Source organism: Gigantopelta aegis, chromosome 3, assembly GCF_016097555.1.
Source record: "Gigantopelta aegis isolate Gae_Host chromosome 3, Gae_host_genome, whole genome shotgun sequence".
Lineage (NCBI taxonomy): Eukaryota > Metazoa > Mollusca > Gastropoda > Neomphalida > Peltospiridae > Gigantopelta > Gigantopelta aegis.
In genome coordinates, this window is record NC_054701.1 from 29,862,539 (window position 1) to 29,888,316 (window position 25,778).

A 25,778-nucleotide genomic window follows, 5' to 3' on the forward strand; every position below is an offset into this window, starting at 1 on the left:
GGGAAGTTATTCAATTAAATTACAAAATATTATAGGGAATAATGTGTCCTATCCACAAAGTACATAAGTGAATTGGTTTATATCTTTTCACTATCCGATCAAAAAATTTACCATTTAACATCAGAGCTTTGCTATTTCAATTATGCAATGTTTTACTTTTATGTAACTTATATTTTAAATTGTTTTTTCGAAAATATATTACGGGGCTATAACAATTTCAATATCAATATTATTTTCTAGTCATGAAATATTTTCAAAGAATACATGTACCTTCATTAAAACTGATATTAATGATAAGAAGAAAAGCAGTATTATAACGGTCAGCTTGTTTTTATTTTCAGCTGTGGGGTACTTGATCAAGGGTTTGAAGATAGATCTCAGTCAGTATACAGCAGACTTGATCAAGTTACTGGGAGGTGAGATCACTAGATTGTTTGTGTTGATTGTGTTGTGTTTGTCATATGTTGAACAAGTAATGTTAACTTAGCAGTGCTAGGATATCCAGGGCTAGCTCTGGGTGAGCAGAACAGTTCACCAAGTTATCTATTACAATTCAAAAATGGCAAAATCCCAGTTATTTTCCTATTAATAGTTTGTTAGAAAAATTACCTAAAATTATTTTGACAAATTAAAATAAAATTCGCCATTTGTTTTTAAAATTAGTATTTGACAAATTTGATGAGTGCCGAAGCCAGCCCTGAAGTCTATGACAGAATTGTTTTTCGTCTTTTTAAAAATTATTTTATGTACATAGTAACTTGAGGAAATGTCAGTTTTATTTATTGGATTTTCAGTTTTTAATAGAAATATCCAACACTTTTTTCACACACAAACTATATTTTATACTGTGATGACCTAATTACTGGTTTAAATTAAAAAATAAATTAATATAATTTAAGTGTACAGAAATATGGGTATAATTTTTAGTCATTTTGTGCTGTGGCATATTTTTTTTACTGTTATCTGAAATTTTTTATGTAACTACGGGTAACATGGGTGTTGTACTTCAGTTCAACTTTGCTCGAAAGACGAGACGACAAAGAAAGAGGCACTTCAGGCTGTGAAGAATCTGGCTAGTCAATGCAGTGATCCAGGCGCCATAGAACAGATGATTTCACACGTGTTTGGAGTACTGGGCGGTGCGTAATATGATTTAGTGTTATTTATTTTAGTGGTGTTGTTGTAAAGAAGTGGTATACTATAGCTTTCATTTAAGAAAATGTTAAAGACTTTTTTTTAGCTGTTGTTTGTCAGAAGCAAATTAAAACAAATTGGTAGTCCATAATCAAGGACAATAAATTGTATATTGCCATTTTAGCTAAGTACTAATTTTTTAAGTAAAAATGGCTACAACATTTAATATCGAGTTAAGAAAATGTTTTGTTTGAACTGAGAAACTTTTAACCGTTTTTAAGAAAATATTTAAAAATTAGCTAAGATTAAATTCTTTCCAGTGTGAGCACTGAGTAATATATTGGTTTTCCCCAACACTGTGTTACTTAATTTCTTGTAACTTGTGTCTTTCAGGGTCTGAAGTGAAGCTGACGCTGACCGATCAGAAGGTTTGTGTCCTGCAGGCGATTGGTAACTTGTTCTACAACACCGTCAGTGGTACTACGTCACTACAGAATCTCAGCACTACAGTCACCGAGCTCTTCCTCCCAACTCTGCAGCAGGAAGGTATGTCGCTTCAGTCCTTTTAAAGAAAGAAAGAAAGAAATGTTTTAACGACACATTCAACACATTTTATTTACAGTTATATGGCATCAGACATATGGTTACAGACCACATAGATATTGAGAGAGGAAACCTGCTTTCGCCACTTCATCGGCTACTCTTTTCGATTTGCAGCAAGGGATCTTTTATATGCATCATCTCACAGACAGGGTGGTACATAGGGAACGAGAAATACCCCAATGGGTCCTCTGACGGGGATCGATCCTAGACCGACTGGGTATCTAGCAAACGCTTTACCACTGGGCTACATATCGCCCCTCCTTTTAAAGAGACCCTACAATAAAGTCAGCAATGTGTCATTCATTGTATTATGTAGTGTTTCTGTTGGGTATAACAAAGTAAAACATTTTGAAGGCTATTCTTTAAATGTATTAATAATGTTAGTGGCTGGTGTTTCAATCCAGGGCCCCATCCATGACATTATTTATTTTCTAGACAATGAAAACGAAAAGTGTCTGAAGCATTTTAATTTCTAGAAACAAGTACAGATAGCTTGACACTAACCAAGCATTTTATGGACTAGTCGCTTTCATTTGTCATCTTTTATTGATAGAATTTGATTTTCATACAATTTTATCAAAAGATTTTCATTAATTTTTGTCATTGTTGTTATTTGAAAGCTATTACTTTTCATTGGAACAGCTGTACTAATCCTGCATTTAGTTTGACTGACAAAAACTGTACATACATCACTGAGTTAATTGAAGTTGAATGTTTTATTTGCAACACATAACACAATTGTGGTGTGTGCATTGACCTTGCTCCTACTTTTTTTTCTTTCTTATTAGTCCCCTACCGGGCGAACCAGAGGGGACCATAGATTTTGTTTCCGTCCTTCTTCCTATCTGTTTGTCCATCTGTTCATCATATAGTTCACTGGATTTGTTTTTTCGCAATCCCCAAGATATTGAGCTGAAATGTTCGGTACAGCCTCATCATATACACATAGAGATCGAATTTGAATTTCCTGGCAATTTACCAATTTATGTTATGGCCCATTGAATTGGGGAGATACGAACATTTGTTAAGCCTGGTAAGGGACATGTATGACTTTAGCAGTACTTTCAAAATGCTTGTCTTGAGTTATGTGTGTTGTTATTTTCAGTACATGAGGGTACTCTGGTACACACACTGGCCATGCTGTCACTCTGGTGTACAAAGTTCTACACCCACGTTCCAGAGAAGCTGATCCAGTGGTTCAAGGTGAGTTTATCATGAAAAACAAATAATTTATGATTTGACATAAAGGCTTTTGCAAGTAGCATGCTCAGTGACTGAAGAGTTTCATACATGATTTTGACATGTGATTGTAGTATCTCTATGTATACTTTATTCATTTGGTTGGTACTGTTTTTCAGAAAGGAATATCTCTGAAAACTTCAACATCTGCTGTGCGAAATGCATACATCCTTTGCATGAATGCATCATTTCATGGTATGTATTAGTCTTAAACATTTCGCTTCCTTTTTGTGGCTATTTATATCATTTGTCTCTCTGTATTAAATGTAATCTTTTGTACACTTATGTTTATGACCTTTTTTTTATAATGAGATATTTACCATTTAAAATTTAAATTCTTTATTTCATTTTTGATCAATACGGACTAGTTGCCCAGGGTGACTGATTTGTCTTGTTTTCTGTTTGTAGGTGATACTCTGCTCCAGGCTTCTGAAGTTCTGCCTATCCTCATTCAGACAGTGGAGAAAGCCAGTAAACAACCGAGTCAGTCACAACTTGTTACCGAGGCCATCTCCGCAGCAAACATTCTAGTCAGACTCTCATTGGTTGATATTGATACAGGTACACATTAAAATATTAGCAGAAGAGCAATCCATTACTGTTCTAATAAAAGTTCCAGATTTCAAATGAGGACAGCAGTTACAGAAATCAACAATAAATTCCCTTTAAAGTGACTCTGTGCAAGGTGAGCATGAAAATAGTCAAACATTTCTGTTTTGGTTGAGTACATGACGAGCTTGAGTCACTGTGTTGCCTGTTATCGAGAGCCCTGTTATTAAAAACATAATATAGGTCATGAAAACCTTTACACTCGCTTTAATTCACCTACATAATTTATTAAAGTTTTGTTTAGATAGTTTGTCACAAACTATTAAGTCCTAAGGTTGATGACAGTCACTTATCACACCCTTGTTTTGGAAAAATAGAAATGTTTTTATTTAAAGACGCACTCAACACATTTTATTTACGGTTATATGGCGTCAGACATATGGTTAAGGACCACACAGATTTTGAGAGGAAACCCGCTGTCGCCACTGCATGGGCTACTCTTTCTGATTAGCAGCAAGGGATCTTTTATTTGCGTTTCCCGCAGGCAGCCTGTAGACCGATGGCATAACCACGACGTCACCAAGGCCGGTCCTTTGTTTTGGCTTCGTACACAATAAATAAAACATATCCAATGGTAATTTTGTGATTTGATATATTTGACAAAAGGTACTTTTTATTTCTTTCATGTTTTACAACTTAAACATAATATTTTGTCCAGAATTATGAAAAATAAAAATATACCAATCTGTAAACAGCATTGTCTGCTTGTTATAGAATTTTGACAGGGGTCAAGTTTAGTAGACCAGTTTTTATTTTAATGTGGCAAACCATTGTAATTATACTTAATTTTGAATTTGAATGACATCAGTATTCCAATGACATCACTTTGCATATCCTTACAATAACTATAAACTAAATACATGACGTTTCAGTTTTAAAAACACTAGCAAAATTGCTATTGAAATGTTTTTGTTTGAACATTACTAATGCACCTGAATGTGTTTGCAGAAAATCTTGTGATTAACAAATTGTACCTTTTACGAAATAGGATTTCAAGTGAAATTACATTAAGATATGTTATATTTATTGTGTACGTAGCCAAAACAAGGTTGCGAAGCGTGACTGTCATCGACCTTAGGTTTATAATTGCACCTATGGATGTTCATTACAGTGTGTCGAAAAGGCTTGTAGTAGATGAGCCATTTAATTCCATGGAATTCTGGTCTACAACTGATGTTACATATAGATTGTCTTATAATCAGTTATGTTTTTATGATGTATTTCAAAAATGAAGTTTTTTTGTTGTTGTTGTTTTTTTAGAATCAAAGCTTTCATCATTCTGGAGTACAGTGCTGGATGAAAAGAAACAGTTGCTGAACAACATGAAGTTTATGTCTCAGGCTTCTGATGAAAGTAAGTGTTTCTTCCTCTGAACATTTTTATTATTGCAATTAAAAACTTAGTTATATGTAAGTAGTTTCATAATTTTTTTTAGTTTGAATGGATTTTTTCCTAATTCAATACTTGAAAAACATCTGTTATTTTACTATGTTGAATTAATTTTTTCCACTGTCAGACATGAAAATCATCCATATGTATCCACAATTCTGGATCTTAAAACTTCCTGAAAACTTATCTTATCATTGTAGTCTCACCTTGACAAAGCAAGAAGGTGAGATACAGATATTGCTTTTCTAATGGCGTCATCATCGGTGTTAAAATTTAACTTTAAAGTTTTGTATTTCGATTATCTTCTCACAAACTATAAGTCCCAGATCAATGAAACTTGGTTTATAGTGGCACCTATGGATATTCATCACACTGATTCGGAAAGATTTATGGTTTGTGCGACATAATTCTAAAAGCTCCACAAGGCTCAAAGGGTAGGTGTAAACCACTTGCACCGACCAGTGATCCATAACTGGTTCAACAAAGGCCATGGTTTGTGCTATCCTGCCTGTGGGAAGCACAAATAAAACATCCCCCTTGCTGCTAATCGGAAAGAGTAGCCCATGAAGTGGTGACAGCGGGTTTCCTCTCAAAATCTGTGTGGTCCTTAACCATATGTCTGACGCCATATAACCGTAAATAAAATGTGTTGAGTGCATCATTAAATAAAACATTTCTTTCTTTCTTTATAATTCTAAAAGGAATCCCCTACATTTCGAGACCCTGCAAAGTTTTCAGAATTTATTGTCCTTTATCAAGTTCTCTATATATCCTGATTTGTATTACAAAATATTCCAAATTTCATGACACTTGGTCATTAAAAAGAAGAGAGAGAGAAAGTAGTATTTATATAATGACATCCCAGAACTTAGATATTCATTATCTACATATAAGAATGAATTGATAGCATACCTTGAAATATTTATAATTAAATTTTAATAAAACTTTTATTTAAATTTTAGCTCTTCAAAACTTGGTGACTCTTTCTGAGCGACTTATTCTAGAGTTTCCCCAGTTGATGACAGAATCTGTATCGAGGTATAGTAAATTGTGTTTTCTTTGTTTTGGGAATGGGATGTTCCTCCATGGTAGAGCACTTGATTGAGGTGCCATATGTCGGTGGGTTTCTTCTCTCATTCTAGACCTAATTGCACAATTATTTAAAAAATTGTTTTGTTTGTTTTTTTTGTTTTTTTTTAATCCCGCTGCCCCCTTTTCTTTCTCTTCTTTGAATTCTATCTCACTTCTTCCCAATTTGGCAACTCCTATCTTTCAAATTCTTTTGCTATCCGTCTCCACATCCCAGTCCTTGTCTCTCTAACTGACAGGTGCTTGTCTCTTGTGGCTATTTGTGCCACATACCTGCCATTCCCCATGAGCTTTCATTTCAGCTGTGCGCTTAGTCTGACCACTTCAGGGAGTGTTCAGTAATTACTTCTTGCATTGTTAAGAGGCACTATACACCCCTACTACCAGCAGTTTTTAGTGCCGTGGCAGAGGACAAGAATGCAAGGTGGGTGCAGGGAAATACACAGAGACTGCACCCATGGAGTAAATTCACACAGGTAGGCGATGGTATGGACAGCTCAGAAGACAAGAATCGGAGGAAACTGACAGAAAGGGTTGAAACGGATTAAAATCATGGGAGAAATTGGAAAGTTTTTTATATTAAGATAATGAGAATAATAGGCAGAAGGTGATTGATGAGAAAGATGAATGAAAATTTGAGCCAGCTTTGACAGGATTTGAACCACAATTATTAATGATGGATCCCTTGCAATTGTTGTTTAAACTGTATTAGAGTGTCATTAACAAAGATTCCTGTTCTCCTCTTTTCTATTCCCTGATAGTGGTTTAGGTTTTAATGAGATAACTGTTCATGTTTCTATGTTTTATTGCAGGCCTTACTACAAAATTCTGGTGTTTTGCCTGACAAGAAAATCGTGGGGTGTTCGAAAACACACTCGAAGCAGTATTAATCGTATTCTCAGCCTGCTGGGAGGAGCGACCATTTGTCTTTCACTTATTGAAGAATTCAAAACCATCCTGCAGACACAGACAGTAAGAATGATGTTTTCAGCTTTTCTTTTATGACTTGCATAGTATCTGAATAACTGATTTCTTTCATAACTTTAATATAGTAGATGAAACACTGTTTCAATGAGCATTTTGAAAATGGGATGAAATAATGAAAATCAATGCTTCTGATTAGCCCAGGGCCTGTGTCTAGACTCAGATCTCTAATGAAGTCATAAACAAACAATTTGTATGTTGTTGCCATGGCATTAAAATTGTGTCTAGACTGTAGATGTTTTATAAGCACAGGGCCAGTCATTCTTGACTGTTTGGGGCAGGATGTAGTTCAGTGGTAAAGTGCTTGCTTGTTGCGCGGTCGGTCCACGATCAAGCCCTGTCATTGGGCCCGCTGAGCAATTTCTTGTTCCATCCAGTGCACCACGACTGGTGTACCAAAGGCTGTGGTATGTTCTATCCTGTCTATGGGATGGTGCATATAAAAGATCCCTTGCTACTAAGGGAAAAATGTAGCAGGTTTCCTCTAAGACTATATGTCAGAATTACCAAATTTTTTGACATCCAATAGCTGATGATTAACAAATCAATGTGCTCTAGTGGTGTCATTAAGCAAAACAAACTTTCTTAACAGTTTAAAGCTTTAAATAGTCAGCTGTTTTGATGAGTGTTGTCTTGTCTTGACAAAGTTAATAGGTGAACTACAGATATTTACTATTCTCACAATGATGGCATCAACTTTTGCATTTAGCTCTAACGTTAAGTCATAGTTGTTTAAAACTTAGTTTGTAGTTGCATCTGTGAATGATCATTCCAATTCTTGTTTAAAACAAAATTAAAATATATTAAATTTTAAATAAAGCAAATTTAATGTGTGTGGGGTTTTTTTAAGTGGGTTTTTTTATATTATTATTGTTATTTTTAACATGCATCGCAATAAACATGCAATTAGTAGCAACACTGAATTTTATTGTGAGACATTTAATTCCACTGCATTCTTGTCCATATGTTGTGACACCCATTAGAAATGTCCTGGGGCTTTTTGCCTTTAATTGACAGATTAATAATATATAAACAAATTGTGAGGTAGATTAGAAATTAAATAAGATAGGATTTCAAATCAAAATAAAGTGTATGAACTATTCTAAATGGTACATAATTACTAAAAAAAAATACTTGTAGTTGGAGCTTTAGAAATAAAGTAATGTAATCATTCATCTGTATATTATATATATCTTTATGAATTATCTTCTTTTTTTTTTCTTTTTTTTTTTTTTTTTTTTTTTTTTTTTTTTTTCTTTTTAGCTTGCAGATTTTGAAAGGAACAAGTCTGGTGATGACGATGTTAAAGAAAATGGCGTTTCACCGGACGTAGGAAGTGTGATCCAGCCACGTATTATTGCTGACGCTCTGTTGACGATTTGTGCTGTGGAGAAAGCTGATGTCAAAGATGCAGAATCTATTGCCATGGGAACTATTGAGATTGCACATCATCCCTATATTGGTAGGTTACAAGATACATCACTCATCTGCATTTTGTACTGTGAAAACATGGGTGGGGGAATGTTTGTTTAGAGGAATGGAACAGTCAGTAATTTACTTTGTATTTTACTAAATATTATTTTGTCTGCAGGTAAGAGTATTTCGCAATTTACAATGTACCTGAGTACTGTCTCAATTTTGTTTTTCGTTTTTTTGTTTTCAGTTTTTCTTTTTAAAGGATTTGTGAACAGACCACAAAACGTTGTCATTTTGTTCTGCATTGCCATACTATAAGTCTAAAAACAATTTTTTTTTTTTTTTAACTCTTAATTTAGTGTAAATAGCTTAAAACAACAAAATAATAAGGCAGTACCAAATCCTTCCCGACTTTTAATGAGCTGGTCTGTCACGTGGTCTGCTGACGTCAGAGACGCTACTGCCAGCCAGAGGAAGTGAGAAGCCAGTTCGTACGCGTGTGCTAGTTTCACTTTAATTTCCGCGATTATTTCTGAATGGCAAAACGGTGGGAAGAAAACTTTTACCTGGACATACAGCCGTACCAGTTCGAGCCTTTGGCCCACGAACGAGCTGTTGAGAGCGAAGATGAAAGTGATAGCGAGCACGAAACCAACGACGGTATGGAAAACCGTGTTGGAAACATAAACTGGTAGAAATTATTATTAAATTTTTTTTAATGACGTTCTTATTAACTACTTATTTCTACAAGGCCATGTATGTCATGTATATTTTGTTGCAGTAAATTATCGTATTTCTATAAAAAAAAAGAAATGTACTGTTTTTCCACAATCTTGTAATGGGATGTCAGAAATTTTCGCTTAGAATGCATTTTGCGAAAATACAATGTATGGCGATATGTTTTACGGTACAGGATCGTGCTATTTGGACATGGGGATTTTATTTGTTTTATTTTAGGGGAGGGTTTTTAGCCAAAAAACAAGTACCCATATATATATATATATATATATATATATATATATATATATATTATAAATACGTTTGCTGGTTGTAAAACTATTTGGTGGAAGTCATTTGGCTAGGGCCTAATGAATGTTTTACCTCGGCATTGCGTCTTTTCTGAAAAGCGGACCTAGGGCGGCGAATCGGCATCTCTACCGAATTTTCAACAAACTCCCTGTTGGTAAATATAGTCGGGACAGCAGTGCCTTTTAACGAGATTCTTGCATTGCTGTATTCCATCTTAGCCATTTCAACCGGGTCCCGAGCGAAAGCATCCTTTTCGAAATGTGCCGAACACAACCGACTTGTACATTTTGGTGTCCATCCCTTCTCACCTCTCTGACACCGATGGATCCAAATGTTCCTTCTAGAATCACCTTCTGGCGGAAACCTAAAAAAGCTGATTCCTGATCCCTTTTTTGATTGGTTTTGACATCCCCATGCCACACAATAAACCATATTATAAAGGATAATTCCGTAATTTAACTCAGTGTTGTTCGAAGAAAGCACGCTTTTGTAATGGCAAACAATAGGCTACTGAATAGCGGTTCACGGTTGGACAGCGTCTCTGACGTCATCACGGAAATTGCCGATCTTTGCCGGTAAAATATGCATATTTCCCAACGATGTCAGAATTACGAATTGTACTGCTTTTAAGTAGTGAAATAATTTTTATATATTTTGTAAATTATTTTTTTAGTCATATTTGGCATCATATATTTACACAGTTACAATATTTAGACGCTGTTCACAAATCCTTTAAAGTCGGTGGGCCCCTTGGGCTATTTCTCGTTCCAGCAAGTGCACCACGACTGGTATATCAAAGGCCATGGTATCTGATATCATTATCTGTGGGATGGTGCATACAAAAGATCCCTTGCTACTACTGGAAAATTGAACGGGTTTCCTCTCTAAGACTGTTTGTCCAAATTACCAAATGTTTGACATCCAGTTGCCGATGATTAATAAATCAGTGTGCTCTAGTGGTGTCATTAAACAAAACAAACTTCTTCTTCTTTTTAAATGATTTTTAAAATGATCACACAACATATATTGCTAATCATGTGTTTTTCAGGTTTTGCCAACAACTCAGCTTGGATTGATATCTTGAGAAAGCTAAATCTGGATCCAGCAAATTTTGTTCGCTCCCACACCAGTGCCTGTCTGAAACACATAAAAACTGGAGAAAAACTCACAGAGGTAAAGACACATCACTAACCCTGGATATCCAGAAGGTTGGGGAAATCTTCCTTTGACAGAATTTTCATCACAACAATTATGCTTATTTCGATCTATTAATATCTTGAACTTGTTGGTTCAGTTATTTCAACGTTAAGATATATAACCGAATTCACCTTTGTTTGACACAAATTTTATTTTAATTTGATGAAATAATTTTAAGTAATAATTGATATTTTGATAGAAGTAACTGTGTTTCTGCAATTTTTGAAGGTTAATAGATATTTTGGCAAAATTTTCTCTGTTCAACCAGGTATGTAAAACTTAGCTTGACCTTAAAAAAAAAGAAAGAAAAAAGGCATTTTCCTCCTATGTTAGTAGAGATGAGCATTTTCCAGAACTTCAGATTTTCCATTGTTCATACAAAGTTTCTGAGTTTTCTGCTGTTATCCAAAAATATTCATATTATCCATACAAAACTTCCGATATGGTTTCGGCTCATACTTTGCATACATTCTGAATGGGGGGTCGCCATTTCAGACCATTGTGCAACCCGAACCCTAGGACCAATTTTAGTTCTCCAACACCAATATTAAAATTTCTGTATTTTTTGTTTGTATCTCACTTTCATCTCTGTCTGTTAATACTGACCGGCCTCGGTGGCGTCGTGGTTGGGCCATCAGTCTACAGGCTGGTAGGTACTGGGTTCGGATACCAGTCGAACCATGGGATTTTTAATCCAGATACCGACTCCAAACCCTGAGTGAGTGCTCCGCAAGGCTCAATGGGGAGGTGTAAACCACTTGCACCGGCCAGTGATCCATAACTGGTTCAACAAAGGCCATGGTTTGTGCTATCCTGCCTGTGGGAAGCGCAAATGAAAGATCCATTGCTGCTAATCGGAAAGAGTAGCCCATGTAGTGGCGACAGCGGGTTTCCTCTCAAAATCTGTGTGGTCCTTAACCATATGTCTGACGCCATATAACCATAAATAAAATGTATTGAGTGCATCGTTAAATAAAACATTTCTTTCTTGTTAATACTGAAACAGCCATATTTGAAAATACAATTATTATGATTACTTTATACAATTATTATGATTACTTTATACAATTGTTATGATTACTTTATACAATTGTTATGATTACTTTATAAGCTCTTTGTCTACCTTGCAGACTGTGTGTAACACTCTGGGCATGCTAGTTGTAGTGTCACCAGACGAGGTGCTCAAGTTGATCATGATTTACGTCAAATCTCTCCTGGACAAACCCGACTACACCAACATCACTAAGGTAGACTTCGCCATCTTCTGCACTCCCGACGGAGAGCTCTATGACAAGTCAATCTTGGAAAGGTGAATATATATTTTTTTAGTTATAGTGTTTGGCTAATCACCAAGGTTATTTGAGCTAAAAGGGTATTCCCTTCTTTAAATAGATCTATTATGTTAATTTCTAGAATCATTTTTATGATAGATCAGAATGGAAATAAATATATATATATATATATATTATTATATACTCGAACTTGAAAGGGACAACGATATAGTTAAGAGTTTCAGGGAGTTAGCCAGAGGTTCGCATGATAAAGTATTTATTCCTAATATATGATATTGATGATAATGATAAGCACTCTGGTAATAACCTCTATATATAATTAGTTTTTTCTATTCATACATAACCTGACATCGCAACCTTTGAGCATTTTCCCGTTACAATAGACTGGTCTCAACAGCAAGTCATTAGCTAGAATCTTCATTTGTGTCCAGGGTATTCTATTTTAGTAATTAATAAATTTGTCTAATATTTTACAATATTGAATTGTGTTCTGGGATTTTCTTGTCAAGTACATACATCAACAAGTGCAAAACATTTGTTGCCAATAACTTAACCATTAAGATAAAACTCATTTCTTATCATTAATAGGTAAGACAAATGATTCTAAAACAAATTAATTTTCAGTGCAAAGAAATCGGAAACGCAAGACAAAAATGTGAGGCGAGAAAACAAGTTGTATTCCTATGCAGAGCAAATGGCTGAGGTTGAGCTGAGAAAGGTTTGTAACAAGTCTAGTTTCTTGTTTTCGGACTGTAGGTTTATGCATACACATGTACAGACATATACAGAAGGGATTGTAAATTTTAGCGCTCTTTGAAAATCGTTTTCTTTTTGTTCTCTTTGGTAACCTGCTATTTTTTCATGTGACTGCAGTTTTCGTGTTTTTGTTTATGTGCAATGGCATTTTTTTATCTGCACACATGCACTCACATACATGCACCCACAATTTTGTGTATCTTTTACACATGTTGGAGAACACAAAGTTTGACAGTTCTTCATTTATTCAAACACCCAATAAAAGCCAATGTATTTTTTATGCTGGGGTGTCAATAAACATTCATTCAGTCTATCCAGACAGTGATAAAGTCTGAATGAGGGAGAAGGTTAGGGCCGATCATTTTGTTATATAATATCTTGTTTTCATATTTCGGCTTCAGGAAAAGAAGATGGGCAAGAAGGAAGACATGCCCAAGTTGACGAAGAAGCAGGAAGAACTTCTACAGGCTCAGAAAGAGAGAGAGGCTCAGACCAGGAACAGACTGCGAGGGGTATTACTCTATTTTATTATGCTATGGCATTTTACTATGGTGCAAAGGGTTGTGGGATCTAGCCTCATCAGTGGACTTGCAGGTTTTTTTCCCTGACCCAACCAGTAGTGTCATACAACTGATAAAGATTGTAAAATATGATGTCTTGCTTTTATAACGAGACTTTGTCCATACACTTAACAATACTAGAGAGAGATTTCTCCCCAGAAATATAACAAATCTGAACTGTGCCTGACTTTTATTTATATATATATATATATATATATATATAGTAGATTACATTCAGTATTTTCACATTTTTATGGTGTTTATATTTTTTAAATTATAAAACCAATTTCATTCGTTCAAGGCAGTATATTTGTTTATTAACCATTTTGTTATAAATGTATTATTTTTCTGTATTCAGTTTGACAAGGAGATACAGTGTGCATGCAGTATTTTGTCAGTGGCCGTGAAAAGCAACCAGTACTCGAGTTGTTTCTACATGAGGGACATGTGCCGACTGCTGGTTCCCCTGTTACAATCTCCTCTAGCTGCACCTACAGTAGCCCCAGTGTTTGTTCAGCTCGGACAGTCAGCTTTTGAAAACAAATATCTCGGTAACTTTGACTTCTTATTACCGGGTAATAGCTGATAATTAAACAATGTGCTGTTGTATTGTTATAGTAACTGCAGTTTCCTTTAAAAGCTAAATACTTGTATTGTTGAAGGTTGTTTTTGTTGGAGGTGTTTTGGGCTGTTTTTCTGGCTTGCCACCAGTAAGATTTCTGGTAATTGATTGATTTATATAGTTTATTTTGACCTCATTTCACACCTCTCCTCTCCTCTCCCCCCCCCCCCCCCCCCCCCCCCCACCCCACCACCACCACCCCCACCTACCGACATTAGTCGGGCTGCTGGTGCTCCCAGTGCAGGTAGTCCCTCCTCTCTCTCTTCCTTTCCCCCTCCCCTCTCCCCCCCCCCCACCTTTCCTGTCATGACAGGCATGCGCTACAACAGCTTATTCTGAATGTGCACGTAAAACCCTATGACCTGACCTGACCTGACCTCATTTCACCCTCAAAGTATTTTTTATTTCTTCATATATTGACTTGTTTCTAACCTTAATGCCCACACCCTTATCTTGTGGTCTCTTAAGATAAATTATTGTGCAAATTATCCTGCTGTGATTTTACTTTCAAATTATTTTAGTAATCCCATGAGTAAATAATTTGTTTTGCAGGTTTGATGGTGAGCAATGGCACTTTACGACTCATGCATCCTTTATGCGAGATCGACCCAGGGTGGACTCAAGAAAGCGAGGCAGTACAATCCTCACGTATTGTGGTCACGCTAGCTCAACAAACTGGTGTCAGTGACTGCCTGGAAAGTGGGGACTCTTCCAAAGACATGTCACTTTTACCTGGCTACACGTTTGCCTTTGTTTATTATTTAATACGGTGTGTGTTGTTGGATGGAGGTCAGACTGTGATGGGAGATACCAAAATCTGTTCCCTGGCTCTGGAGCTAATTTCAAGTCATTCCAAGATGAGAAGTTGCCAAAACGATGATGGAGATGCTGTAGCAGCGGGAAGTGAGGTAAGTTGAATTTTGTTTTTTTTAACATTTAATAAGGCTGATTCTAGAATTGATTGCATGTGGAAGGGTTGGCAGTTTGGTTTTGTATGCCCACACCATAATTTTTTGTATGAGTAGCTTATGTGATGACATTTGGTTTCCTTCTCTCTTTCTCAACCAAGTTCCCAAATTACCATTTGCCAGACATGGGCACGTTTGTTTGGCAATTCTAGACACAGAATTCATTTCCACCTGGAGACAATTGGAGCAGAATCAAAGATGGTGAATCCAGTGCCATGTATAGGTAATTTATGCAGTTCTTTGAAAACAACAGTGGAGATATTTTCATCAATCAAACATAGAGCTTCTGTTCTAATTTTGTTTGATTTGTGGAATTTTAAGGAGAGTTCTCACTGAATGTTTACCACCCAATCAAGCACTTCCAAATATCCATAGTTAAGAATATGATGAGGTTCGGGAAAACAAATGTTCTTTTTCCCTTCCTGTTTTAACTCATTAAGTTTTCATTGATTTTATTTATTTTTTATTAAACAATTTATGAAATAAAAACTTTGTTTTTCGTGTGGCTTGTTCAGAATTAAATACAACTGTTACGGTAATTTCTTTTGACAGGAGGCTAGCTGCTTAAAAAAGTTGACCTACTGAAGTAGATTTTACTACTTTATAATCAATATGCATTTTGTTCCTTTCACAGTATGACCCAGAGTTGTTGCCACGGAAGGAGTTGTTGAGTCTGATACTGAATGTTCTGAGCACCATGGCAGGTAAAATTCAGCAGATAGCAGTTGAGGCTATGTTAGCAGTGGCAGAGAGTGCAGATGGCAGTCCAGGAACAGGCAAGGTGTCAGAAGGGGAGATAATTGTTCTTCTGGAAGGTCTACAATCTCCCTGTTCGGTTGTTAGAGATGCATCATTACAGGTCGGTATGACTTTGTTTAGGACACAAAAGCTCAAAAAACTATTTTAAAAATTGGAACTGAATACAAATAATGAAACAGCAATAACAGGTGTCTGAAAAATAGTGGAATTACCATGTTGTTTGCACATATTGAATGATGTGTAACCCAATTTTTGTTAGCATTTTAAATTTAAGATAAATTTTATATGGTTATAACGGTTATGAAAAGAACATGGGTTACCTGATTTTGGGGGGGATGTGGTGTTTCAAATTTTTTTAATTCTCGGAGGCTAATTAAACTATTTTTTTAAAGGCACAGACTCTAGTTCTCAAAGATATTTCCATTTTTATTTTGCATAAAATACATTTGAAACTACTAAAATACTTTGGGGCCTTCCATGATTTTCAAGATTTTAATGAGCGTACAAACTGTACGTGTGGGGGGGGGGGGGTGTTAAGGGGCCAGCTACACTTTCATTTGGGGATGTACACTTTTAGAGGGGGGGGGGGGAGGGAGTGGTCAAAAGTGTACGGTTTGTACGCTCGTGAAAATCTTCAAAATTATGGACAGCCCCTTAAGATGATCAGAAACACATTAGTTTTGCTGTAAATTAATAATTTAAGCAAGGTTTATGTTGATGTACCCAAGTTTTTAAAATTTTATTTGTAACCACCTGTTGCTCTACAAATCTTTTATAAGCTTGTAAAAGACATGTGTTAATTTATCAAATTTATCAAATTAAATATAGTTACAAAAACATTAAAGTTGGCAATAAAATATACCATAATTTTAATTACAAATGTCTTAATCCCACAGCAAACATTATTGCAATGAATGTTCTTGATTTATTTATGTCACATACTATACATTCAGATGTTTGTTTTATTTAACTATACATTCAGATGGTGTTACATTACTGGCTTGCATTATTATTTTTCTTACAGTGTTTACATGCACTGGTCAATGTTTTACCCGATGTGGACAGTAACTTTGAGCTTGGATTGAATATTGCTAGCCGAATCTGGATTGCATGCAATGATGAGGAAGAACACATCCAGAAGTTGGCAGAGTGGTATGTAACATTGAAAACTGTTTGTTTAGTGGCTTTGAACTTTGTTTCAGTTGATCTTTCAAATCCTATGGAAATTCTGTTTATACCTGTTGTCAGTTAATAAAATATTATTAACCAAATTCCCTCTGTGGGCCTTTGGCAAAATCATGGTCACCAAAATCTCAACCATATGTTCCTCACAAAATAATACTAAAACTTCTAAGGTCTAGACAACAACTATGTACTTTTTTTTTTCTCTCTCTTTTTTTTTAATACAGCCTACTTTTCACAGTCTGATTACTTGTTAAATAATTTAGACAGCATCCATTTAAAAAAAACAGTAGGATAGGTAAAAGGTTATTTTTCTCTACCATTGATTAACTAATCAATGATATAGTCACTGTTTAAGAATAATTTTTACAATACCTTTCAGTTCACTTTACACTTTAGAGGTTACATTTCTGGTTCTTTTATGCTTTGAAATGTAGCATGTTTATTTCTAAGTGTCCGAGAAGAGTTGAACTTGGAAGAGCCACTTGATGACTTACCGGCAGCGATTGTAGATGACATCATTCATGATGTGGAAGTTGTACGGAAAGCAGCATCAGAGACAATCTCCCAAGTGCTGGAAGTTCACAGTGAATTTGTTCCAGTCATTCTTCAACAGTTGCTTGTGAAATACGACGAAAAGCTTTACGTTAGTACAGCCACTCATTTTATGTTATGAAATTGTATTAGAACATATTTGTCTGGTGTGTCGAATGTGTCAGTGACAGTGAGGCTATTGCATTTCTTTTAATAATTCAAGCCAGGGCTTTGTTCATGTTTGAAATCTTACAGTTAATACAGGGCTTCTAGAATTTTCATAAAATCCACTAGCCATGGGATCAGTGATTTAAAAAATTTACTAGCAATGATTAAAAATTCACTAGCCCTACTTTACTTAAAGTTAATACAATTTTACTAAATACTAGTAATAATCAAATATGTTACCTAAAGATGGAGATAGAGCTTAAAATGCTAACATTTGACCCAAAACATTCACTAGCCGTCGGGCATGGCAGTAGTAATTATTTACTAGCCCAACATTGAATATCACTAGCCATGGGAGTTGGGCTAACATAATCTAGAAGACCTGGTTAATACAACTTGTCTCAAAAAGTCAATAAGGGTCCGTTTAGACTATATGTACTAGTCTAACTCCAACCAGTGCTCCACAGCTACTATATCAAAAGCTGTGAAATTTGCTTTGGTGAAATTACAGATAAAAAAAACTTTTTGCTGACAGAAGTTTTGTTGTGGTAGGTTTCTCCACACACTCTAAAGCAGAAATGAAAAATCCATACATGTCTGGATTTTTCCAGAAAGCCTAACTTATGCACTAGACAAAATCTGTTACTGTCCTTGTTCTTTGATGTTACTCTCGCATTTTCTAAACAATGCAAAATTTTCTGGATTTTTTTTGTTTTCCTAATGTTATTTTCATCACTGTTCTCAAGATCCAATCTGTCATTTAAACAATGTACTGAAGTGTGATTAACCTTTTTTATTTGCCCGTCTATGATGGGTCGTATTATGGTATGGCGTTGTTAGTCCTTCCATACGTTTGTCTGTTAACTTTTTCTTGTCCAAACCATATCTTGCATACAGATGCATACAGGACCATCAAACCTCAAATGTAGGAACAACTTGAGATGGTGGTGTGTCACATACTATTACTAGGTCACTGTGATCTACTTTTCACGGTCTACTGCACATAACAGTAAATTCTTGTCTGGATCATATCTTGCATACAGATGCATACAGGACCATCAAACCTCAAATGTAGGAACAACTTGAGATGGTGGTGTGTCACATACTATTACTAGGTCACTGTGATCTACTTTTCACGGTCTACTGCACATAACAGTAAATTCTTGTCTGGATCATATCTTGCTTACAGATGCATACAGGACCATTAAACCTCACATGTACGAACAACTTGAGATGGTGGTGTGTAGCATACTATTACTAGGTTACTGTGACCTACTTTTGACGGTCTACTGCACATAACAGTAAATCCGGATCATATCTTGCATACAGATGCATATAGGACCATCAAACCGTATATGTAGGAACAACTTGGGATGATGATGTATCATGTACAATTACTAGGTCACTGTGATACAAATAAATCAAATAATTTGTCTATATACAATACCTGTAACATATTAATTAATATCTATGGTTTTCCATCAAACTCCTGATAGGCGTATCATGTGCCTCACCGGTACTCTTGTTAAATCGAGGTTTTCCCCCACCTTTATCACTATGAAATAAAAAGGCCAGATATAGGTATTACTTCCCTTGCAGCATTGGCAGCAACAGTGTCATTGTTTTTTCACCAGTAATAAGATGAACATTTGTGGATGCATTTGTCATTGACATCATGTGGTAGGCGAAAACATTTAATTCTACAGCATTTTTGTCTATGAGTGGGCAGGATGTAGCCCAGTGGTAAAGCACTCGCTTGATGTGTGGTCGATCTAAGATTGATCCCCGTCGGCGGACCCATTGGGCTATTTCTCGTTCCAGCCAGTGCTCCACAACTGGTGTAACAAACGCCGTGGTATGTACTATCCTCTCTGTGGAATGGTGCATATAAAAGATCCCTTGCTGCTAATCGAAAAACAGTAGCCCATGAAGTGGCGACAGTGGCTTTCCTCTTTCAATATCTGTGTGGTCCTTAACCATATGTCTGATGCCATATAACCGTAAATAAAATGTGTTGAGTGCGTTGTTAAATAAAACATTTCCTTTCTTGTCTATGTTTTAGATGCCTCCACCGAAACTGGATCAGTTTGGACGTCTCATAGAAGAACAGCCACCGGACATGTGGAGTGCCAGATCAGGTATTGCACTGGCACTTGCAAAAATGGCGCCACTCGTTCCTGTGGATGAAATATCCAAGCTGTTTGAATTCTATGTTCCCAGTGCTCTTGGAGATCGGTCTGTGGTCGTTCGCTCACAGATGAGAGATGCTGCCCTTGCAGTTATCAACGTACATGGAAAGGTTAGAGAAAATGTCTGGATATTTGCATTTTAGAGATTTTAAAATTAAAATATAATGGTTGATGATGATCCATTGTAAGGCCTAAACCACATTGTTAACAACTACGATAATTTACTCTCCTACCTTTAATTACCATTAGATTTTCTCCATTTTCCACATTTTGTCAAGACATAAATTGTGAAAAACCCATTACAATGACATGGTTTCTACATATTAGACTGAAACCATATCACCTATAGATATCGACTTCACTGAGATCGCCTAGCACAAAACACATGCAATTTTTCACTTTCTGCCATTTTTCTTTTTTATGGAATACTGTTCAATAGGGGTGGAAGCCTCTGAAGTATATATTGTAATTAATCCGACATCATGACAATTACGTATTACCTTAGTGCATATCATGACGTTGTTAGATTACGTCATATCAATTCACCCTTCTTGAAGAGTTCCATAAAAATGCATATGGCATTCAGCAAAATATTGCGTTTGTTTTGTCCTAGGAGATATCAGCGAAGTCAATTTAGCCGACATGGTTATAATCTAGCATGTGGAATCTGATTCATTGTAATGTGTTTTTTTCACAATCTGTGTTTGGTAAAAAAGTGTGGGTACAATCTAATGGTAATTAATGGTTATAAGCATCGGACTAGAATTTATCCATAACAATTGTAAATTGTACTGTATTTGGTACTTAAAGAGTGCAGCTCTTAAAGGCATATTGTCACAGACCACTGACCTATTAAATGGCCTAACAAAGTATTACCTGAACAAAGATATATTTGATTTTTCCCTAAATGTACTTTATTTAAATATCTACGTAACCACCATACTTCACTTATTAATGATATTTTGTGAAAATAATTGAATTATGGCAATTAATTCAAAAACTAAAATTGCCAAGAGATATTGACATGGATTTCACTCCATCATGGTTCAATTAAAGTGATGCGATAGATAGATTTGGTTTTCGAAAATTAATATAATTTTCATTTATAATCCATTTTTAGAGAAATAAGGTCCTTAAATCCGTGACAGTATGCCTTTAAAAACTGTCATGTTTATATCTATCAAAAAAAGAATACAAAGCCATTATTCACCTGATAAACAAGATTTTTGACCACTTGATTAATTCCTATAAATTATTACATTACTTCCATAGTATGCATTACCAAAAAACAAAAAGTTTAAAGATAATTTTCAGCATATAACTTGTTTTCATGGTTCTTACATTTTATTAATGTAAAGTCATTAATCAAGTACCAAAATGAAGTCAATGTATTTTATTTCAGGACAATGTGAACATCTTGCTGCCAGTGTTTGAGAACTTCCTGGCCAGTGCGCCGGATACCGCGCAGAACGACACAGTGCGACAGAGCATTATCATTCTGATGGGCACACTGGCCAAGCATCTGGACTCCGACAATCCTAAAGTGAAACCCATTTTAGCTCAGCTTATTAGTGCACTGTCCACTCCGTCACAAGAGGTGAGTCCATTAACTCATATCATCAGAAAGAAAAGTTTTATTTAACGACGCACTCAACACATTTTATTTACGGTTATATGGCGTCAGACATATGGTTAAGGACCACACAAATTTTGAGAGGAAACCCGCTGTCGCCACTACATGGGCTACTCTTCCGATTAGCAGCAAGGGATTTTTATTTGTGCTTCCCACAGGCAGGATAGCACAAACCATGGCCTTTGTTGAACCAGTTATGGATCACTGTCGGTGCAAGTGGTTTACACCTACCCATTGAGCCTTGCAGAGCACTCACTCAGGGTTTGGAGTCGGTATCTGGATTAAAAATCCCATGCCTCGACTGGGATCCGAACACAGTACCTACCAGCCTGTAGACTGATGGCCTACCACGACGCCACCGAGGCCGGTTCATATCATCAGTGATATCATCTTAATGAATACAATATTTTTTAGTCAAAATGCAACTCTCAGTACAGGTTTTTTCTTGTTCCAACCAGTTCACTACATCTGGTCAAAGGCCATTGTATGTGCTTTCCTGTGTGTGGAAAAATGCATATAAAAGATCCCTTGCTGCATTAGGTTTCCTCTGATGACTAAGTGTCAGAATTACCAAATGTTTGACATTAAGTAGCCGATTAATGTGCTCTAGTGGTGTCATTAAACAAAACCAACTCTTTTTATTTTTAACTCTCAGTACAATTCAAGCACATAGTATAGGATACTTTACAAATGTACAACAGATACTTGTTTGTCATTTAACAATATTATTAATACATTAATGTTCACAGATAGGGTTATCTCTCTGCAATGATTAGTCTGATTTAAGCTGTTCTGTTTATGGAAAAGATGTATATAAATATGCTTTTGATTTTTTATACTTATAGCTTATATATTATGGTTGTAGCATATTTTACAGTTGCGATAATGTGATACAAAATGGGCCTGTACTTATAAAAGTTTAGAGACTAGATTCAAATCTCTAATGACATCATACACATGCAATTTGTATGGTGTTGCCATGACGTTAATGTCTCAGACTCTTATTTGAGTCTTGGGTCTAGACTCTTAAAAGTTTTATAAGCATGGGAACAGATGCTGATTAATAGGGGATAAAGTGTCTCTGAACAAATATTCCTTTCCTTTCACGAAAACCAATTTTATTTTGATTTCCACAGGTCCAGGAAGCTGTTGCGAACTGCTTACCCCCGCTGGTTCCTTCCATCAAGCAGGACGCCCCCGACCTGGTCCAGCGACTGCTGCACCTGCTGCTGGAGTCTGACAACTACGGAGAGAGGAAGGGAGCCGCGTACGGGCTGGCAGGACTCATCAAGGGCATGGGGCTGCTGGCCCTTAAACAGCAGAAGGTCATGGACATCCTCACGGTGGCCATTCAGGACAAGAAGAACCCCAGGAAGAGAGAAGGTATGAAGAAGTTTTTTTTTTTTAAAGCGTGGTATGAATTTATGAAGCCTGTTTTTTTTTAAAAGCAGGTGTTTACCCATTGTAAATGTATGTAGTTACACCGGGTGTAAGTCATAAACAGGCTTTGTCAGTACGGCCCAATATGTTTTGAAAAATTTGTCAAAAAGAAAGTTATCAGTGTTGTGAAAAGCCATAAAAAGAGACATTTTACAAGTGAAAATAATAACCCTGGAAGCAGATATGCTATGGCCAGGTGTAATGGAATAATGGAAGACTAGTCGGAGAAAAAAAGGTAATCCTGGGCCTAATTTACCAAACTCTTGTGGCTTTGATGATGAGATGATGCCTAAGAAAGCCTAAGAGCATCAGGTTAGACATGATATAAAAAATAAAAATAATAAGTATTCAGAAAACCGCTGGAGAGAACATATGGTGTTAAAATTGAAATAGAAAAGATGTCAAGCTACATAGAAAACTCTTAAGTTTAGATGTTATAAAAAAAACTTAAAAGAGATAGGAAGTATGGAAACATTATTGAGAACTTGAAAACATAGAGTGTCTTCTTGGGTTTTTTGGTGTTTTTTTGTGTTTTTGTTGTTGTTGTTTTTTTAAACATGTGCATTGCCTAAAAACAAAGATATTTTATATTATATTAGACTATTAGATTGTTTAGCATTGCCTAAAAACAAAGATATTTTATATTATATTAGACTATTAGATTGTTTAGCATTGCCCAAAAACAAAGATATTTTATATTATATTAGACTATTAGATTGTTTGAGAGCAATTGTTATGTTGAAGAAAAAAAAATGGTTTTACCAATTGAAATTTCTGTTTGATTTGCAGGAGCGTTGTTTGCCTTCGAGATGCTGTGCAATATGTTAGGTCGTCTGTTTGAGCCGTACATCGTCAATATCATACAACACCTGCTGCTCTGTTTTGGTGATAACAGTCAATACGTCAGACACGTAAGTATCTTACTTGCAGGTAAACATAAACATGCTTACTAGAACAAATTTTGTTGAGCCAATTTTCAGAAATGTTGAGTATTTTCCTTGAAAATCATTAAATTGTGGTTAATTTGTGGAATATTGTATTAGCCAGTCCACATTTTGTAGCCATTTTGTGTAAAAAATTAGCAGTAAAGAATTTGGCAATGTACAGGGTAAGCCCTGACTTACTGTTCACTAGTATCAATTAATGTCCATTCTCATTGTCAAAGAATTTGAAGAAGGAGGGGTGCAGAATGTTTGTTATGTTCACAAGTCTTTTGCCCAAATACCTAAAAAAGGGGTGTATATTGTATCTATACATGGAGTAATGGAGGGTGAAAAAATTATTAGCATATGTCTAGCTCAATTTAAAATAAAATTAAATCACAAATTACTGGCAGATATTCTTCTTTTTAAAACAAATGTTAAAAAATTTATGTTTCGTTTAAAACTTTTACTTGTACAAACAATAAGGGTTCGCTTGCTGTTCATTATACCATGTAAAGATACATTTTATAAAAATATATTGAAAATTATGTTTCGTTTAAAACTTTTACTTGTACAAACAATAAGGGTTCCCTTGCTGTTCATTATACCATGTAAAGATACATTTTATAAAAATATATTGAAAATTATGTTTCGTTTAAAACTTTTACTTGTACAAACAATAAGGGTTCGCTTGCTGTTCATTATACCATGTAAAGATACATTTTATAAAAATATATTGAAAATAATGTTTCGTTTAAAACTTTTACTTGTACAAACAATAAGGGTTCGCTTGCTGTTCATTATACCATGTAAAGATACATTTTATAAAAATATATTGAAAATTGTGTTTCGTTTAAAACTTTTACTTGTACAAACAATAAGGGTTCGCTTGCTGTTCATTATACCATGTAAAGATACATTTTATAAAAATATATTGAAAATTATGTTTCGTTTAAAACTTTTACTTGTACAAACAATAAGGGTTCCCTTGCTGTTCATTATACCATGTAAAGATACATTTTATAAAAATATATTGAAAATTATGTTTCGTTTAAAACTTTTACTTGTACAAACAATAAGGGTTCGCTTGCTGTTCATTATACCATGTAAAGATACATTTTATAAAAATATATTGAAAATAATGTTTCGTTTAAAACTTTTACTTGTACAAACAATAAGGGTTCGCTTGCTGTTCATTATACCATGTAAAGATACATTTTATAAAAATATATTGAAAATAATGTTTCGTTTAAAACTTTTACTTGTACAAACAATAAGGGTTTCGCTTGCTGTTCATTATACCATGTAAAGATACACTTTTACTTGTACAAACAATAAGGGTTTCGCTTGCTGTTCATTATACCATGTAAAGATACACTTTTACTTGTACAAACAATAAGGGTTTCGCTTGCTGTTCATTATACCATGTAAAGATACATTTTATAAAAATATATTGAAAATTATGTTTATTATCTTCCACTATTTTGTTTATTCTTTATTTCTCAAGCAATATGAAAGTGGTAATGTATTGGTAACTGAATAAATTAAATGTGTTGTTGCAGGCGGCTGATGACTGTGCCAAGTCGGTGATGCGTAACTTGAGTGCTCATGGTGTGAAGCTAGTACTGCCTGCTCTGTTACGCGGACTGGAAGAAGACTCTTGGAGGACTAAAACAGGTTTGGATTTGGTTTCATCCATGAATTATTTAAGTGTTAGGACGATAAATACTCTGCAAGAACTGGGGCAGATTTTTAGACAATTCTATATTGGGTGATGAACAAACCTGAGTTTGCTGCCATTTTAAACTCATAAAAATCTTTTAAGAATTAAAATTACATACTAAATATAGTTTCTTGTTTAGAATATCAGAGTGTATATTCAATGTGTTTTTTGTCATTCTAAAGTTTTAAGTAGCCCAAACTGGATTTGGTCTCTCAATAATGTTGTATGTATGAACAAATATTATATAACAAAATAAAGTGAAGTTTGACCTAGTAATAACATTAAGATGATCAGAATAACATTTAACCTACAGCCACAGTCATCATGATACTTTTTTTAA

At 35.2% G+C, this 25,778-nt stretch overlaps 1 protein-coding gene across 1 annotated transcript in view; it reads left to right on the top strand.

Annotated features, from left to right (window-relative positions):
- The window catches only part of LOC121367854 (eIF-2-alpha kinase activator GCN1-like), a 75,439-nt gene that overhangs the window by 14,936 nt on the left and 34,725 nt on the right, over nt 1-25,778 (top strand). The window contains exons 8-31 of the mRNA XM_041492278.1: nt 342-416; nt 1,011-1,139; nt 1,528-1,680; nt 2,843-2,940; nt 3,096-3,171; nt 3,385-3,537; nt 4,846-4,938; nt 5,937-6,012; nt 6,876-7,035; nt 8,311-8,509; nt 10,541-10,665; nt 11,820-11,998; nt 12,606-12,699; nt 13,139-13,249; nt 13,656-13,848; nt 14,472-14,827; nt 15,522-15,746; nt 16,671-16,798; nt 17,282-17,474; nt 19,593-19,829; nt 21,122-21,316; nt 22,489-22,735; nt 23,582-23,703; nt 25,278-25,392. Of these exons, the coding sequence (XP_041348212.1) occupies nt 342-416; nt 1,011-1,139; nt 1,528-1,680; nt 2,843-2,940; nt 3,096-3,171; nt 3,385-3,537; nt 4,846-4,938; nt 5,937-6,012; nt 6,876-7,035; nt 8,311-8,509; nt 10,541-10,665; nt 11,820-11,998; nt 12,606-12,699; nt 13,139-13,249; nt 13,656-13,848; nt 14,472-14,827; nt 15,522-15,746; nt 16,671-16,798; nt 17,282-17,474; nt 19,593-19,829; nt 21,122-21,316; nt 22,489-22,735; nt 23,582-23,703; nt 25,278-25,392 (3,732 nt within the window). The remainder of the gene's footprint in view (nt 1-341; nt 417-1,010; nt 1,140-1,527; nt 1,681-2,842; nt 2,941-3,095; nt 3,172-3,384; nt 3,538-4,845; nt 4,939-5,936; nt 6,013-6,875; nt 7,036-8,310; nt 8,510-10,540; nt 10,666-11,819; nt 11,999-12,605; nt 12,700-13,138; nt 13,250-13,655; nt 13,849-14,471; nt 14,828-15,521; nt 15,747-16,670; nt 16,799-17,281; nt 17,475-19,592; nt 19,830-21,121; nt 21,317-22,488; nt 22,736-23,581; nt 23,704-25,277; nt 25,393-25,778) is intronic.